Raw genomic sequence first — 15,575 nt, forward strand, 5'->3', positions numbered from 1 at the left:
ATAGAAGTTTGGAATTGTGTCTGAATTAAAGTGAAGAAAATGACAAATTTTTCAAAAACTTCAGACTTATTTTTCAAAAAATATCCAAGTCAATCTTGTGCAATCATCCACAAATATGAGAAAATATCTAAAACCATGATCATCAATAATAGGCGCTGAGCCCTACACATCAGCATGCGCCAAAGAAAAAATATCCTTAACTCGTGTCTCACTAGATTTGAAAGATTGTCTGTGGCACTTTGCCAAAACACAAGATTCAAACGAAATGTCTTTAAACTTAGAAAACTTGGGAAATAGAATTTTAAAATAACCCGAGGATGGATGTCTCAATCTGCGGTGCCACAACCAGGCTTCTCGATTAGCAGATCCGTGAGCAAGCATTGCGGGGCCACCTACATTAATCCCTCACCTACATTATACTTTACTTAGTTTATTTATTTACTAATTTTACTATTTCTCAATTTTACTTACTAATATAAGTTATATAACAAAAAAAAAGAAATTTTCTATCAATATTAAAATAAAACTATACAAGGTATGCCCAAAACTTGCACACAAAAAAAATGAAGGCCCACAAAATAAATTAATCGAATCTTATAAGAGAGTTTGTGTAATCGATTTCATGTAGTGAGTAACTCACAAGTAACCTAAAATCTAGATCACTGAAACAGAGAAGGGAATTGAGGAAGGAGAGAGAGATATAGTGAAAGTGGAGGTGGAAGAAAGAAAGCATGGGGGTGGACTACTACAAGATACTGCAGGTGGACCGCTCCGCCAAAGACGACGACCTCAAAAAGGCCTACCGCAGGCTCGCCATGAAATGGCATCCCGACAAAAACCCTAACAACAAGAAAGACGCCGAAGCCAAATTCAAGACAATCTCCGAAGCCTACGACGTAATTGCTTCTCTCTCCTTTTGATTTTAGGTCTGTAATTCGAGCGAAGCGAAATAGGATAATGAATTGATTGTGGAGATTCTGATTTTCTGTTCTGTTCTGTAACTGTTTAATTAATGCAGGTGTTGAGTGATCCGCAGAAGAGAGCGGTATATGATCAGTACGGCGAGGAGGGTTTGAAGGGGCAGATGCCGCCGCCTGATGCTAGCGGATTTTCTGGCATGAGGGACGGCAGCGGCGGTGGGGCCTCGTTCCGGTTCAATCCGCGTAACGCTGATGATATATTCTCTGAGTTTTTTGGCTTCACCAGCCCGTTTGAGGGAATGGGGGGTATGGGAGGGGGTTCTAGGCTGGGGGGCTCTGCGTTTTCAAGGTCGATGTTTGGGGATGATATATTTACATCGCTTAGGAATGCGTCTTCTGGTGGGGAAGGCGGCTCTGGTGGACATGGAATGTCGAGGAAGGCGGTGGCAATTGAGCGGAAGCTGCCTTGTGGTTTGGAGGATCTGTACAAGGGGACTACTAAAAAGATGAAGATTTCACGGGATGTGATTGACTCCAGTGGGTAAAGATTCGATCTTTCGCTTCATTTATTAGATTGTTTTTTATAGGAATTAAGTACATAATGGTATCAGTTGCTAATTTGGAAATGTGGTGTGTTTGAGTGTTTTTGGATTGGTTGAGTTGTGTCTTGTTAGTTATTGATCTTGACTTTGTGCAAGATAATACTGTTGATGCCTATCAACAGGTGCTGTTTTGGTGTAAGATGCTAATTTGGCGTATCTCAACATGTGTGGATTTGTTCGTGATGACCTAGCTTGTCATATGTTTGTGATCAGAATAGAATCTCTCTAATGGGTAACTTTTCTGTTTCTTTAGATAGATTATCTGTTACCGGGAATCGTTGATACGCTTTTGGACTAGTGTGATTTTGGTGCATGATGTTGTTAACATCTCCTGACACGTGTCGATCTTAGTCTAGTGGTGACCTATCTTTTCATGCAATGCTCGTGTGAATTTGAGTAACTTTTCTGTTTCTTTAGATGAATTACCCCAATTCCGATATTACTCAATAGCAATGAAACCTTCATACTTTATTAACTTTCTAATGAATTGTTTACTGTAAATTGACATCAGCAACAAAGTTTAATATTTTGGTTTTTGAGATAGAATGGACTTGAATCTTGATTGGTGAATTGTACTTTGTAAGTGGTCAGTGTCACTTAAGTTCAAGATGCTATTTTTCACACTTTTACAAGTGTCAAGCTTGTGCGGCAATGGCCTAGCATGTTAGGCCATCATCGCCTAATTTCTAACTTCTTTTAGCCTTATTTAGGTGGAGGATCTGCAGCAATATATAACTAAAGGACCAGGGTGACTTACGTGATCATGAATCCATGCATATATCAAAGGATAGACTAGCATAATAGCATTTACTGAACCTCTAATAAAAACACTTCCCACTTAAGCTACGCCCTTTTTTTGCTTGTTTTTCAACACTCAGAAGTTCCAGCTTTATATTAGCCGGTGGTATCCAAAGCTTTTATGGTTCATCATTTGTCTTCACGTGACGTGTGACAACAACATCAATTCTTGAATTGGAATCTATGTGCCTATATTTTAAATTGAAAGATAAGCCCACTATATGTTATTTTAACAGCAAGAATGCATTTATACTCTTATTTGAGTACAGAATAACTTTGCAAAATATGGTTAGTTACTAGATCCTTTTTGGAACTTTATGTGTGTGTCTAGCCTAGAGAAAGACTGAGGGAAAATCTGGTTAGTTACTGAATATGGTCTGCATAATAGTGATTGCCTCTATTTTCTTAGTGATTATGTAAAAGCTACTGTCTGCATATTCAGTTTTGAACTTTTGAGCATTATCCCCTTTTTTTTCTTCTCTTTGTCAGTAGGATGGAAATTCTTGATGTAGCTGAAAACTACTTAATTTAGACTCTTTTGGCAATTAGTGTATCTAAGTAACTTCTATGAACATCACTTATTTAATCAGGGAACATTAATATTGATGCATCATTGCACGAGAACAGCTTGAACATGATTAATATGTCTAAAAGGGACATGAGCATTATTATTTATCATTGCCGACTTTGTCATAATACACTGTCCTTTTTTGAGTATCTACCTCTCAAATTTGGGATCCCTGTAGTAAATACCCTCGATTCTAATTTTGAGCTATCCATCTCTTTTATTCAATGATTAGTTAATGTGTGTCTTATAATTTATGCTTTGTTGATTACCCAACTTGAAACACTACTTATGGCTCCATGTTTTCAACTCCCTTTCGGCAGGAGACCCTCTTCTATGGAGGAAATTCTTGCAATCGAAATCAAGCCCGGGTGGAAGAAGGGAACTAAAATAACATTTCCAGAAAAAGGAAATGAACAACGAGGTATCATACCATCTGACTTGGTATTCATTATCGATGAAAAGCCCCATAGTGTGTTCAAAAGGGATGGGAATGATCTTGTAGTTACCCAGAAGACCTCCCTAGTTGAAGCTCTGACCGGCCACACCGCCCAAGTGACTACACTCGATGGCCGGAATCTAACCATACCCATCAACAGCATTGTTAGCCCAACCTATGAGGAAGTTGTAAAAGGAGAAGGGATGCCGATCCCAAAAGAGCCTGGCAGAAAGGGAAACTTACGGATCAAATTCAACATCAAATTCCCAAGCCGGCTTACTCCTGAGCAGAAAACAGGCATCAAGCGGCTATTGACATCCTCGTGAATGCTGCCAGGTGGAGCTGTCCATCATACTCTTGTAAGCTTGCCTTTCTTTTTTTTCGTGCTGTCTTATCATGCCTTGAAAATTTGAAGGATGAGTGCTTTTGGAAACACTTGTTTAGGTTCCCCTAATTTATTTTAGATGTTCATTTCTTCAACATCTCTTCCTTTCTAAAATATTTGATCCTATTTTACAACCATCAACACAATTTATTATCTTTAGCTTCTTCAAATGTCTGTTGGTTATTGGCTTCATTCAATTGGTGTCGTTTGACGTCTAATTTACAACTCTTTCTTGGTCATTGTTGTCGAAAGTAGAAGTTTCACGTTGTTTAAAGAAAGCATTCTCAAAATGTTTGCGTTTTCATAGACTCTTTGAAATAGTTGTTAGTACAGCTCACAATTGTGTCGTTGTGCCTGTTTTGTTGATTTGAAAAGGTGCTTAGTTACTGTGATTACTGCCATTGTTTCTCGTAGCAGCAGACAAGAACTGTACACCAGAAAAATACAGGAAACACAACACAACTATATAGGATCACATAAATAGGAATTTAGGTTTGAGTTCATCTAGTAAGGAAAGTGGATACAACTAAAATTGTGATTCTGTTTAACATTTTTTAGTACCAAGCATTTATGTTTATGTTGGCAGTAGTAATTTATGCAAGAAGTAATGGCTACCTATTCTGGTAGTTGGAGAATGATTAAGTTGGTTGTGGTTGATGAAAAACAATTTCTTTGTCTTAACAATATTTGTTTCATGAATTATGAATCGGCCAATCGCAATTTATTTCATCAGTGCATGTAACATGTGATATGCCCGTGTGGGTCATTGTTGCAAACTAGAATGCTTGAACTCTTGACAGTAGACAATAAGAGTTTTAATGCAATATTGATAGAGTAAGTGATGGATAAAATGTGGTTGAGTAAAACTATAGGAACGATCATATTTATTTCATCAGTGCATGTTTGTGTAGTGCAGTTTATGCATTTCCCAACTCCTATTGGCAGCAGTGAATTGAAGGCTTTCAATTTAGATATTGAAAAGGTCAATTAATTGATCTCTCATTAACTTCAAAGATAGGATTAGAATTTAGAACCAATTAATTATGTTCCAAAATTAACGTAATTTGTAATTTTGATGAATTTTTATTGTAAATTTACATGTCAGATGAGTCGACAAATCACAAATGAATCACTCTTTATCATTCTATCATTCTTTATTAATCAAATATTTATTAGTACAAATGATATGTTATTGGTATTATTTATTAAAATACTACTCCCCCGTCTCACTTAAGATAACACGTGTTCCTTTTTATTTTGTCCCAACTAAGATAACATATTTCCTTTTTTGGTAACTTTCTCTCTTCAATTAATACACCCAACCACTTTTTATCACTCCTAATTAAATATTCATCTTTCTTTCTCTCTCTATTTTAATACTTAGAGTATCCTCATCCGTGCTCTTGCCAAAGAGCACGGATGTGGGCCCGGACCCACTTTTATTACTTTTTTACTCTCTGCTATTCCCTAAGAGCTCAACACCCACATACATACTTTTCCACAAAAACATGCTAAAGGGTCCCACCATTTCATTATTTAATTTAAATACTTCAATTACTAAAAATATTTTCACAATATTAAAATGTATTAAAAATACTCAGAATACTATTACAAATTACAAAAAAAATTAAAATTACATAATTAAATTCATAAAATTATAAAAAAAACCCCACTACTCGCGGTCGAATTTCGCCCAAATGGATGATGAATGTGTGTATTTATAGATGATTTTGGGATTAAATTTTTTTAAAAAAAATTCAAAAAACGGTAATAAAATAGCTATATTTTTTTGGAATCCGAAAATATTTTTTTAAATTTTTTTTGGTATTATTTTCGATTTTTTTAAAAAATGAAAATGAAAATGCCAACAGACAATAGAAACGCGCCACGTCGCCCTGCTCAGCGGCACGGACGTGCTCGATGTATCGAGTAGAGTCGTGCTGTTGGCAAGAGCACAGCGGCGGACATGGGTGTGTCGTGCCAGCGGCACGGACGCCGTCCTTGCGGAAGAGCACCGCTGCGGATGCTCTTACACCCACCTTTTCTCTCTCTAATTAAATACATTAACCAATAACTCCTAAATTCTGTGTCGGCTAAGAAATGTGTCATCTTAGCCGGAACGGAGGGAGTAGTATGAGTTAAATCACCTACGTACAACAAAAATGTATATAAGATTGTATAACTTGTCATAAATTTGTACGTTGTTACCTCACTATAATAAGATCTTTCAAAATTCGGATAAAAATTTCATAGTCATCATTATATAATATTTGTAACTATAAATAGACTATTAAATATGAATAATACTTCAAATCTTGATCAATTTCAATGTTAAAAATTAAAACGGTCTCACTAGACCTCCAGTAGAATACTTTAATCAAAATTATCTCATTCACAAAGAGATCTAATTCTGTTTAGTAAGTTTAGATAAATGACCATGTTAAACAACACAAGTACCTACACATAGAAGAATCAATAAATTTTAATTGATTTGTTTTTATATTATGAGAAGCAACTTATTAGTGTCATTAAAGTATTCATGTCACATCAACTATAAAGAATTTTGTACTCCACAAAAATAGGAAAATAGGAATTTTGGAATAATAGACTGATAAGAAAAAAAAGAGAAAAAAAACTCAGTAGTCCATAAAAATAGGATTTTGGATAAAAGAGATTGAATAAAGAAAAAAAACAAAAAAGAAAAGGAAAGAGCCCAAGGGATAAGAGCATCCACAATGGCGGCGAGCGGATCGGCCAGCGCCGGGAAGGAAAGAGCCCAAGGGATAAGAGCATCCACAATGGCGGCGAGCGGACCGGCTAGCCGATTCCCGGCGCTGGCCGATCCGCTCGCCGAACCATTGCAGCCGGCGAGCGGCAAATCGGTGAGAAAAACGGCGAGCGCACGCCGATTTTCGGGCGCTGGCCAATGCGCTCGCCAATCGGCTGGCCTCCATTGCAGGCTCCCGATCGGCCAGCCGATTTTTGTTATTTTCAAAACACTATATATACGCGATTTGCCGAGCTCGCCAGGGGTCCCAGGAGGTCCAGTCGGCATTCCCCCTGTTGGCAAGTCGACAGTCGAGCTCGCCTTCTTCGCGCGTCAACAAACGCGGGCTCAGATGTACAAGATCTTAGCTGACTGGAAGGCTGCAACTGACCTCGTGGAGAAGATGTTTCTTCACTCAATGCTTGAGAGTATGCGTGTCGATTTGGATGCCGCCGAGGCGCAATTGGGGGGCTCAAACGCGGGCGGCGACGATGGCGACAACCACGACGAGTGAGGCGGAGGCGGGGGCTCGTGCGTGGAAGAGGGTTTTTTTTAATTAATGTAATTTTTTTAATTAATGTACTTTTTTTAATTTAAATGTTATTATTGAATTTTCCCGTATCTGTGTCGTAAATTTAATTCCATATTTTGTGTGATTGGTAATTATTTGGTTTTTATAATTTTTTTTATTGTGGCTAGCCTATTACTTGTCCAGTTGCTTGTCGTGATAATGTGACAGGAGGATTTTTTAAGTGTTAATTGGCAGGAGCAGTTATGGTTAGCCTATGGCTTGTCCAGACCTATGCTCTAAAAGGATTCACCAACATCAGCAGCAACGACGTCGTGTTAAAGTCTAGCCCTAATTAGAAATTCGTCTTCATCTGTTTTCTGATTGAAGAACATGCATACTCAAAGCTCTTCCCTCCCACTCCTCAATTTCTTCCAATTCTTTCAATTTCTTCATGTAAATTGTAAATAGTGTTTGTTTTGCTCAATAGATTTTAGATCTCGTAGTTTTTTTTGTCGCACAAATGGCATCAGTTTCCTCGAGTCCTCGAACTGTAGAGGAGATCTTCAAAGATTACAGTGCTCGTCGCGCCGGAATCGTTCGTGCTTTAACTAGCGGTACTACTCTACTTTGCAATTAGGTTTTGCACAAAAGACCGATTTTTTCGAACAATTCTTTCCATTTAACTGTAAACGAACGAGTGTGATACCTTTTGGGCTCCTTTTACCTTTTCAGATGTGGATGAATTTTACGGACTGTGCGATCCAGGTAATCTGTTCTGACTTCATTTATAAGTTTGAGTTTTGGTTGAATTGAAGCTGGGTGTTTTTGACTTGGTTCTGGTGTTGTAAATTGATTGATGAAATATAGGCATTTTGAGGAATTTTATTATATTGCTGTTTTTTTATCAATATAGGGTTTTGCTTGATTGAAGGTCTAATTTGCTCCTATATTGTGTAATTAGGGCTGACGTCGATAGCAATTTCTCTGCTTTGATCGTGTTTTTTCCCTTTCAAAAAGGCAGTTAATTAGGTACTTTTTTGTTGCTGTTGCTATGTTTTGACAGTTGTTGCAGGAATTCAGCTTGATTCAGAATTTTTTTTGCTTCAGCTAATAGTGATTTTATAGCCTTTTAGTCAAAGAGAAATCAGTTTCTTGATGTCTAATTTGGAGACCTGATTGATTAATTAGCTTCTTGTTGACAAAGAACATTTGAAGAAAGCAATTTACTTGGGGTGTGAATTTGCTGTGCCAGTTCTTTGTCCCATCTTATGCTAATCATCTTCTCGAATGTTTTTTTGTTTCTCTAGTTGATCATGTTTGGTTTCTCGATTTTGCTTATTAGAGAAGGAGAATTTGTGTCTATATGGACACTCGGATGAAACTTGGGAAGTAACTCTCCCAGCTGAGGAGGTTCCACCGGAACTCCCTGAACCTGCCCTAGGTATCAACTTTGCTAGGGATGGGATGAACCGAAGAGATTGGCTTTCTTTAATTGCTGTGCACAGTGATTGTTGGTTGCTCTCTGTCGCTTTTTACCTTGGAGCTAGGCTTAATCGTAATGAGAGGTATGAATCACACCTTTATTCATCAAAACCACATTTGGGTTGCATAGATTAGCTTCGTCTTATTTCCATAGATGCTTTTTATATAATTTACAGAGCTCATAATCAATATTTTATGAGGAAACTTTTCTATATTGAGCGTTATATGGTATCTCAACTCTCAGGAAGCGCCTCTTCAGCTTGATCAATGAATTGCCGACAGCTTTTGAAGTGGTAACAGAAAGAAAGCCTGTAAAAGATAAACCCAATGCTGACAGTGGAAGCAAACCTCGTGTTGGCACGAAGGTACAAGATACTTGAATTTGAAATGATTGTTAGTATATCCATGAACTTTTGTTTCAAGTTTCCTTACATGGTACTAATGCACTTTTCCTTTCAATTTTCTTCTGTCTCCACGCACGAATGTTGGATTAGTACAATACTCAAAATTTTAGTATAAAGAGCAACTGTAGCTTTAGATATCTTGTCAATTTTGCAGAGATCCAATGATGGCCAAGTCAAAAGCAACCCTAAGCTGGCTGATGAAAGTTTCGAAGAAGAGGAAGATGAACATACTGAAACATTGTGTGGAAGCTGTGGCGGTAACTACAGCGCAGATGAGTTCTGGATTGGTTGTGACATCTGCGAGCGATGGTACCATGGGAAATGCGTGAAGATAACACCTGCTAAAGCCGAGAACATCAAGCAATACAAATGCCCCTCCTGCATGAAGCGCACTAGGCAGTAGCTGTCGTGATCAAACTGAAGATTCATAGTTTTCTCTCAGACCCTGACAAAGTAGTTTAGCAATATGTGTTTCGATCCATCTCGCTGTCTACTAGGTGGTCGTCTATCGCGTCGTCATATGTTTTAAATAGGAGTTGATGTCTTTTATTTTAATGCTACAATATCATATGGTTTTGATGTTTCTGATGCATCATTAATTAAAAATATTTTCATGATTTTTGTGTTTCTGTTTAACATTTTTTTTAGTACCAAGCATTTATGTTTATAATATTGGCGGTAGTTGAGGAGTAATTAAGTTGGTTGTAGTTGATGTAAAACAATTTCTGTCTTTAACAATATTTGTTTCATGACTGATGAATCGACTATTGGTATTTGGATCTGACAAATCACATTTTATTTCATCTGATATGCCCGTGTGGGTCATTGTTACAAATTAGAATGCAGTCGATATGAATTTTGACGCAAAATTGTTGATATGAATTTTAACGCAAAATTGATAAAATGTGGTTAAAGTAGCTTTCATAGACGCCCGCAAAATGAAAAAAATAAAATAAAACTATTGACTATGGATAAAACAATCGGAACGATCATATTTATTTCATAAGTGCATTTATGCATTTCCTAACTCCTATTGGTAGCGATGAAATGAAGTCTTGCACGAGTTAGTTAATTTGCTTATGCTACATAAAGATTTACTTGACACGTAAAAGGCTACACATTTACCTATTTTTAAGTTTCTAGTTCATTACATTCCTGATTTAGATATTGAAAAAGTCAATTAATTAATAGTTCCTAGGTATAGATCTCTGTCTCTCATTAACTTCAAAGATAGAATTAGAACTAATAAATTATGTTGCAATTTTAACTTTAACTTGTAATTTTGATGAAATCTTATTGTATTTACATGTCAGATGAGTCCACAGATGTATCACTCTTCCTCATATCATTCTCTACTAAGAGTTAAATCACCTAGGTACAACAAAATGTAGGTAAGATTTTATAATTTTACATAAATTTGTACGATGTTATCTCACTATAAGATCATTCAAGCTATGATCGAAGTTTCATGGCCATCATTATATTGGGGTTTGTAATTGTAAATAGACCATTAAATATGAGATATAATGCGAAATTTTGATCAATTTCAGTGTTTAGTAGTGGAAAACTATTTCAATCAAGAGTATCTCATTCAAAAACTAACATTACATGTGAAATTTTGTCACAAACAAAAGAGATCTAATTCAATTTGATAAGTTTAGATAAATGACCATGTGAAGTGAAACAACACAAGTACCTGCACATAGAAGAATCCCTAAATCTTACTATTGATTTGGTTTTTTTTATTACGAGATGTCAACTTATTAGTGTCATTAAAGTATTCATGTCACCAAAATCACATCAATTATAAAGATTTCCGTAGTCCACAAAAATAGGGATTTTAGAGTAAAAGAGATTCAATAAAGTTAATAAAAAAATAAGGACTTTGAAATAAAAGAGACTGAATAAGCAGTAGTCCAAAAATATATGGGAATAAAAGAGACTGAATAAAGAGAAAAAGAAAAACGGATAGGAAAGAGGGACTAAGGATTCATCAATAGCAGCAACGACGTCGTATAAAAGTCTAGCCTTTAATAGAATCGTCTACATCTCAATACTGATTCAAGAATTTCATGCATACTCAAAGCTCTTCTCTCCCTCTCCTCAATTTCTTCATGTAAATTGTAAATTGTGATTGTTTTGCTCAATAGAGTTTAGATCTCGTAGTTTTTGGGCGCACAAATGGCATCAGTTTCCTCGAGTCCTCGAACTGTAGAGGAGATCTTCAAAGATTACAGTGCTCGTCGCGCCGGAATCGTTCGTGCTTTAACTAGCGGTACTACTCTACTTTACAATTTAGGTTTTGCATAAAAGACCGATTTTTTCGAACAATTCTTTCAAATCAACTGTAAACAACGAGTGTAATACCTTTTGGGCTCTTTTTACCTTTACAGATGTGGATGAATTTTACGGGCTGTGCGATCCAGGTAATCTGTTCTGACTTCATTTATGAGTTTGAGTTTTGGTTGAATTGAAGCTGGGTGTTTTTGACTTGGTTCTGGTGTTGTAAATTGATTGATAAAATATAGGCATTTTGAGGAATTTTATTATATTCCTGTTTTTTTTATCAATATCGGTTTTTGCTTGATTGAAGGTGTAGTTTGCTCCTATATTGTGTAATTAAGGCTGACGTCGATAGCAATTTCTCTGCTATGATCGTGTTTTTGTCCTTTCAAAAAGGCAGTTAATTAGGTATTTTGTTGTTGCTGTTGCTATGTTTTGACGGTTGTTGCAGGATTTCAGCTTGATTCAGAGTTTTTATGTATCGGCTAATTGTGATTTGGTAACCTTTTAGTCGAAGAGAAATCAGTTTCTTGATGTCTAGTTTGGAGACCTGATTGATTAATTAGCATCTTGTTGCTGCCATATGCTACTTGTACAAAATAGCTGTGACAATGTATCGCCTTCTTGTTGACAAAGAACATTTGAAGAAAGCAATTTACTTGGGGTGTGAATTTGCTATGCCAGTTCTTTGTCCCGTCTTATGCTAATCAACTTCTTGAATGTTTTTTTGTTTCTCTAGTTGATCATGTTTGGTTTCTGGATTTTACTTATTAGAGAAGGAGAATTTGTGTCTATATGGACACTCGGATGAAACTTGGGAAGTAACTCTCCCAGCTGAGGAGGTTCCACCGGAACTCCCTGAACCTGCCCTTGGTATCAACTTTGCTAGGGATGGGATGAACCGAAGAGATTGGCTTTCTTTAATTGCTGTGCACAGTGATTGTTGGTTGCTCTCTGTTGCTTTTTACCTTGGAGCTAGGCTTAATCGTAATGAGAGGTATGAATCACATCTTTATTCATCAAAACCACATTTGGGTTGCATAGATTAGCTTCGTATATAATTTACAGAGCTCATAAACAATATTTTATGAGGAAACTTTTCTATATTGAGCGTTATATGGTATCTCAACTCTCAGGAAGCGCCTCTTCAGCTTGATCAATGAATTGCCGACAGCTTTTGAAGTGGTAACAGAAAGAAAGCCTGTAAAAGATAAACTCAATGCAGATAGTGGAAGCAAACCTCGTGTTGGAACAAAGGTACGAGATCCTTGAATTTGAAATGATTGTTAGTATATCCATGAACTTTTGTTTCAAGTTTCCTTACATGGTACTAATGCACTTTTCCTTTCAATTTTCTTCTCTGTCTCCACGCACGAATGTTGGATTAGTACAATACTCAAAATTTTAGTATAAAGAGCAACTGTGGCTTTAGATATCTTGTCAATTTTGCAGAGATCCAATGATGGCCAAGTCAAAAGCAACCCTAAGCTGGCTGATGAAAGTTTCGAAGAAGAGGAAGACGAACATACTGAAACATTGTGTGGAAGCTGTGGCGGTAACTACAGTGCAGATGAGTTCTGGATTGGTTGTGACATCTGCGAGCGATGGTATCATGGGAAATGTGTGAAGATAACACCTGCTAAAGCCGAGAACATCAAGCAATACAAATGCCCCTCCTGCATGAAGCGCACTAGGCAGTAGCTGTCATGATCAAACTGAAGATTCATATTTCCTGACAAAGTAGTTTAACAATATGTGTTTCAACATTTTATTCTGAATGGGGTAAAGTCCATCTCGTTGCCTACTAGGTGGTCGTCTATCGCAATGTCATGTTTTATGTAGGAGTTGATGTTTTTTATTTTAATGCTACAATATCATATGGTTTTGATGTTTCTGATGTATCATTAATTAAAAATGTTTTCATGATTTCATATCTGAACTTTTATATGGTCTTTCTTTCTGTCACTGTGCAGCTCATGAATATCTTACCCTAAAAACCAATATATAACTCTGAAATTCTTAAATGTTTAGCTACTAAATCCAAACTCCTTGTTTTGGTATGTATAGTAAATTATTTTGTAACAGTAAATCTTTGTTTTCTAGTTGTCTTTCATTAGCTGGTTGTTGTACTATTTTTAGGTTTCTTCACCAAGGTGACACAAACAAGAGAGCTTGTGATGTTGAGTTTGCAACTCTTTTTTATCTTTTAATTGGATTGCAGCCATTTTTAGGCATCTTATTACACATCCACATCATGTTTGTCTTAGTTGAGATCGCCTCTAGCAATGTTTTTTTCCATTTTAGCACCCCTTTTTAACTGACTATTACTTGCTCAAAACACCATTGCCTGGCAGTGTTGCAAGGTCGCCCGGCCACAGCAGCAACATGGGCTCTCACCGGTCGAACAGCTTGTCCAAGGAGAGGCTCAAGTGGACGAAAGAGCTGCACGACTTGTTCGAGAAGGCAGTCAATCAGATTGGAGGTCCAGACAGTAAGTGAGGGTTGGTTGCTTGGTTGATCATTACTTTAATAATAATCATTCAAATCTATGTATGTGTGTTTGGCTAATTATTTTCTGGGGTTGCTTTTTTTTTGTTAGGGGCAACTCCTAAAGGTATTCTCAAGGCTATGGGTATTCCTGGGCTGACTATCTTTCATGTAAAGAGTCACTTGCAGGTTTCTCTATCTCTCTGTCTCTACTCGTGTACATCCGGATGTATGGTGCATCCACTCTAATTACGGTTCATTAATCACTCAGTAGGATTTATTAATCACAATTCAGATATTTATAGTCTCTTTCTAAAATTTGTTTTGTTTGTCTTTTCAGAAATACAGGATGTCAGTATTTACTCGAGAAGAAGACTACACGAGTAAATAAACTATACATTTTTTTTTCGAAATTGTCGATAATTTGTAGTACATGTTTTGTGAAGACCATGTTATCAAATTGAACTGACGGAAAGTAGCTAATCAAAATATCAAACTCGGATATTATAACACGACCTTCCATCGATTATTTGTGCGTGCGCTAGCACTTAAAGAACACAATCTCTTTATAACGTGCAGAAGGGAAGCTTGATAGACGGAGCGTATCGGAGATGCTGCCCAACTTCAGTGCTATCTCGTGAGTCTACCCGATTTCTTTTACATGTTAAATCTAGTAATGTTCAATTTTCCTAATTATAACAGTAAGCTCCTCTCTACGATGATAATCCGAGATATGCAACACGATCATTTTAAATGCGAAAACGTATCTAAGTCTCCGCAACTTTATTTTCAACTTGGTCACTCAAAATTACCAAATGGTATCTAAACTTTAATCTCATGATTATATTAATACCCAAAACTTAAATTTGAGTTCATCACGTAAATGAGTCACCTAAAAATAGCAATCCAAATTTGATTTGACATATGTTAGCCCAATATATAGAGTTTTTCCATGATTTCTTTTGCATGCCATCACTAAATAATGCACTGAAAAATGTAGGGGTGCACAACTAAACGAGGCATTACAGACACAGATGGAAGCCCAGAGAAGACTCAGCGATCAGCTTGAGGTGAGAGATAGAGAGTGTAGTTTTTTCCTTTTTGAGAATCAATATGATTAATTGAACCTCCGACCTATTAGTTAAAGGGAAAGCGTCTTACCAACTATGCTGCATTTCATTATTGACGGAGAAGGTTTGGTTAAACAAGTCTAACGCGTGCAGGTCCAGAAAAGCTTGAAGATGAAAATCGAAGCACAGGGAAGATTTCTAGACAGGATCATGGAGGAGTACAAGAACCGGCAGCCAGGAACCACCAAGCCATACTCTCTGATTCTCTCACTGCCATCACTCAGTGAGGAATCGGAGCAGTCAAATGACAAGGAATTCGACTCAGACTTGGAAGGCATTAGTGACATATCATATAAAGAAGAGTTCCGGCCTCCAAAGAGGATCAAGATTGTTCAGGAAAATGTTGTTCCACAAATGCCAATATCGTTCAATCTTGATTCACAAAACTTGAATATGTTCCCTCTTGATGGGATCAGCAAGAATCTCTATGCAGAGCAGGAGATGGGCTTCATGCCGTGGGGCAGCGACACCTTCTCGCCGTCGCCACTGCTGCTGCCGCCGGGCATGTACAGCCATCTGAATCGGTGAGAAATAATAGAAGGGTGTCTTGTTTGTGCAGTAAAATAAGGTTTATGTGTTGGTGGGGACTGAAATCGACGGTCAGTGTGTAATGATGTACGTACTGAATAATATGGCCAGAATTGCCATCGTTTGAGAGATGTACTTGATGATAGATATCCTCTCTCTCTCTCTCTCTCTCTCTCTCTCTCTCTCTCTCCATGTTTCACACACACATCTAATAGGGACCAAAAGTTTAAAAAAATTGAAGAGCAAACCAAGGTTGTTTTCACATTGAAAACCA

The 15,575-nt window shown here is 37.1% G+C and overlaps 3 protein-coding genes across 7 annotated transcripts; all 3 read left to right on the forward strand.

The window, feature by feature from the left end:
* Positions 1-600: 600 nt before the first annotated feature.
* On the forward strand, positions 601-3,862 carry LOC121809904 (dnaJ homolog subfamily B member 4-like). Of its 2 annotated transcripts, XM_042210762.1 has the most exons (4): positions 604-896; positions 1,019-1,461; positions 3,209-3,309; positions 3,391-3,862. In XM_042210762.1, exons 1-4 carry the CDS (start codon positions 732-734, stop codon positions 3,648-3,650), a joined length of 969 nt encoding a protein of 322 aa, XP_042066696.1. In that variant the 5' UTR covers positions 604-731; the 3' UTR covers positions 3,651-3,862. The 2 variants fall into 2 exon arrangements, with proteins under 2 accessions (XP_042066688.1, XP_042066696.1); XM_042210754.1 differs by having other exon boundaries at positions 601-896; positions 3,209-3,862.
* Positions 3,863-7,309: 3,447 nt separating this feature from the next.
* On the forward strand, positions 7,310-9,490 carry LOC121794675 (PHD finger protein ALFIN-LIKE 1-like). The gene is made up of 5 exons (XM_042192954.1): positions 7,310-7,601; positions 7,720-7,752; positions 8,330-8,552; positions 8,714-8,834; positions 9,028-9,490. The coding sequence occupies exons 1-5, from the start codon at positions 7,508-7,510 to the stop codon at positions 9,274-9,276; spliced, it is 720 nt and encodes a 239-aa protein (XP_042048888.1). The 5' UTR covers positions 7,310-7,507; the 3' UTR covers positions 9,277-9,490.
* A 1,350-nt stretch (positions 9,491-10,840) lies between these two features.
* Positions 10,841-15,446, forward strand: LOC121809931 (myb family transcription factor PHL7-like). 4 transcript variants are annotated; one of them, XR_006052333.1, is made up of 8 exons: positions 10,841-11,148; positions 11,267-11,299; positions 11,931-12,153; positions 12,293-12,413; positions 12,609-12,938; positions 13,511-13,647; positions 13,756-14,026; positions 14,223-14,255. XR_006052333.1 is itself a non-coding variant. In XM_042210782.1 (7 exons), the coding sequence occupies exons 1-7, from the start codon at positions 12,934-12,936 to the stop codon at positions 15,299-15,301; spliced, it is 825 nt and encodes a 274-aa protein (XP_042066716.1). In that variant the 5' UTR covers positions 12,802-12,933; the 3' UTR covers positions 15,302-15,446. The 4 variants fall into 4 exon arrangements, 1 of the variants encoding a protein (XP_042066716.1); XR_006052334.1 differs by adding an exon at positions 14,644-14,710 and having other exon boundaries at positions 11,046-11,148; positions 13,756-14,280; XM_042210782.1 differs by lacking the exons at positions 10,841-11,148; positions 11,267-11,299; positions 11,931-12,153; positions 12,293-12,413 and adding exons at positions 14,644-14,713; positions 14,867-15,446 and having other exon boundaries at positions 12,802-12,938; positions 13,756-13,832; positions 13,984-14,026; positions 14,223-14,280.
* Positions 15,447-15,575: the final 129 nt, after the last annotated feature.

Source organism: Salvia splendens, chromosome 1 (genome assembly GCF_004379255.2).
Source record: "Salvia splendens isolate huo1 chromosome 1, SspV2, whole genome shotgun sequence".
In the NCBI taxonomy this organism is placed as follows: Eukaryota; Viridiplantae; Streptophyta; class Magnoliopsida; order Lamiales; family Lamiaceae; genus Salvia; species Salvia splendens.

Bases quoted from the DNA above. Each gene is read 5' to 3' on its own strand.
- LOC121809904 (XM_042210754.1), top strand. From the start codon at position 732: ATGGGGGTGGACTACTACAAGATACTGCAGGTGGACCGCTCCGCCAAA. The intron at 897-1,018 runs GTAATTGCTTCT...TAATTAATGCAG, and splicing joins CAATCTCCGAAGCCTACGAC to GTGTTGAGTGATCCGCAGAA. The intron at 1,462-3,208 runs GTAAAGATTCGA...CCCTTTCGGCAG, and splicing joins GATGTGATTGACTCCAGTGG to GAGACCCTCTTCTATGGAGG.
- LOC121809931 (XM_042210782.1), top strand. The intron at 13,648-13,755 runs GTAAGTGAGGGT...TTTTTTTGTTAG, and splicing joins TCAGATTGGAGGTCCAGACA to GGGCAACTCCTAAAGGTATT. The intron at 14,281-14,643 runs GTGAGTCTACCC...TGAAAAATGTAG, and splicing joins CCCAACTTCAGTGCTATCTC to GGGTGCACAACTAAACGAGG.
- LOC121794675 (XM_042192954.1), top strand. From the start codon at position 7,508: ATGGCATCAGTTTCCTCGAGTCCTCGAACTGTAGAGGAGATCTTCAAA. The intron at 8,553-8,713 runs GTATGAATCACA...CTCAACTCTCAG, and splicing joins AGGCTTAATCGTAATGAGAG to GAAGCGCCTCTTCAGCTTGA. The intron at 8,835-9,027 runs GTACAAGATACT...TCAATTTTGCAG, and splicing joins AACCTCGTGTTGGCACGAAG to AGATCCAATGATGGCCAAGT.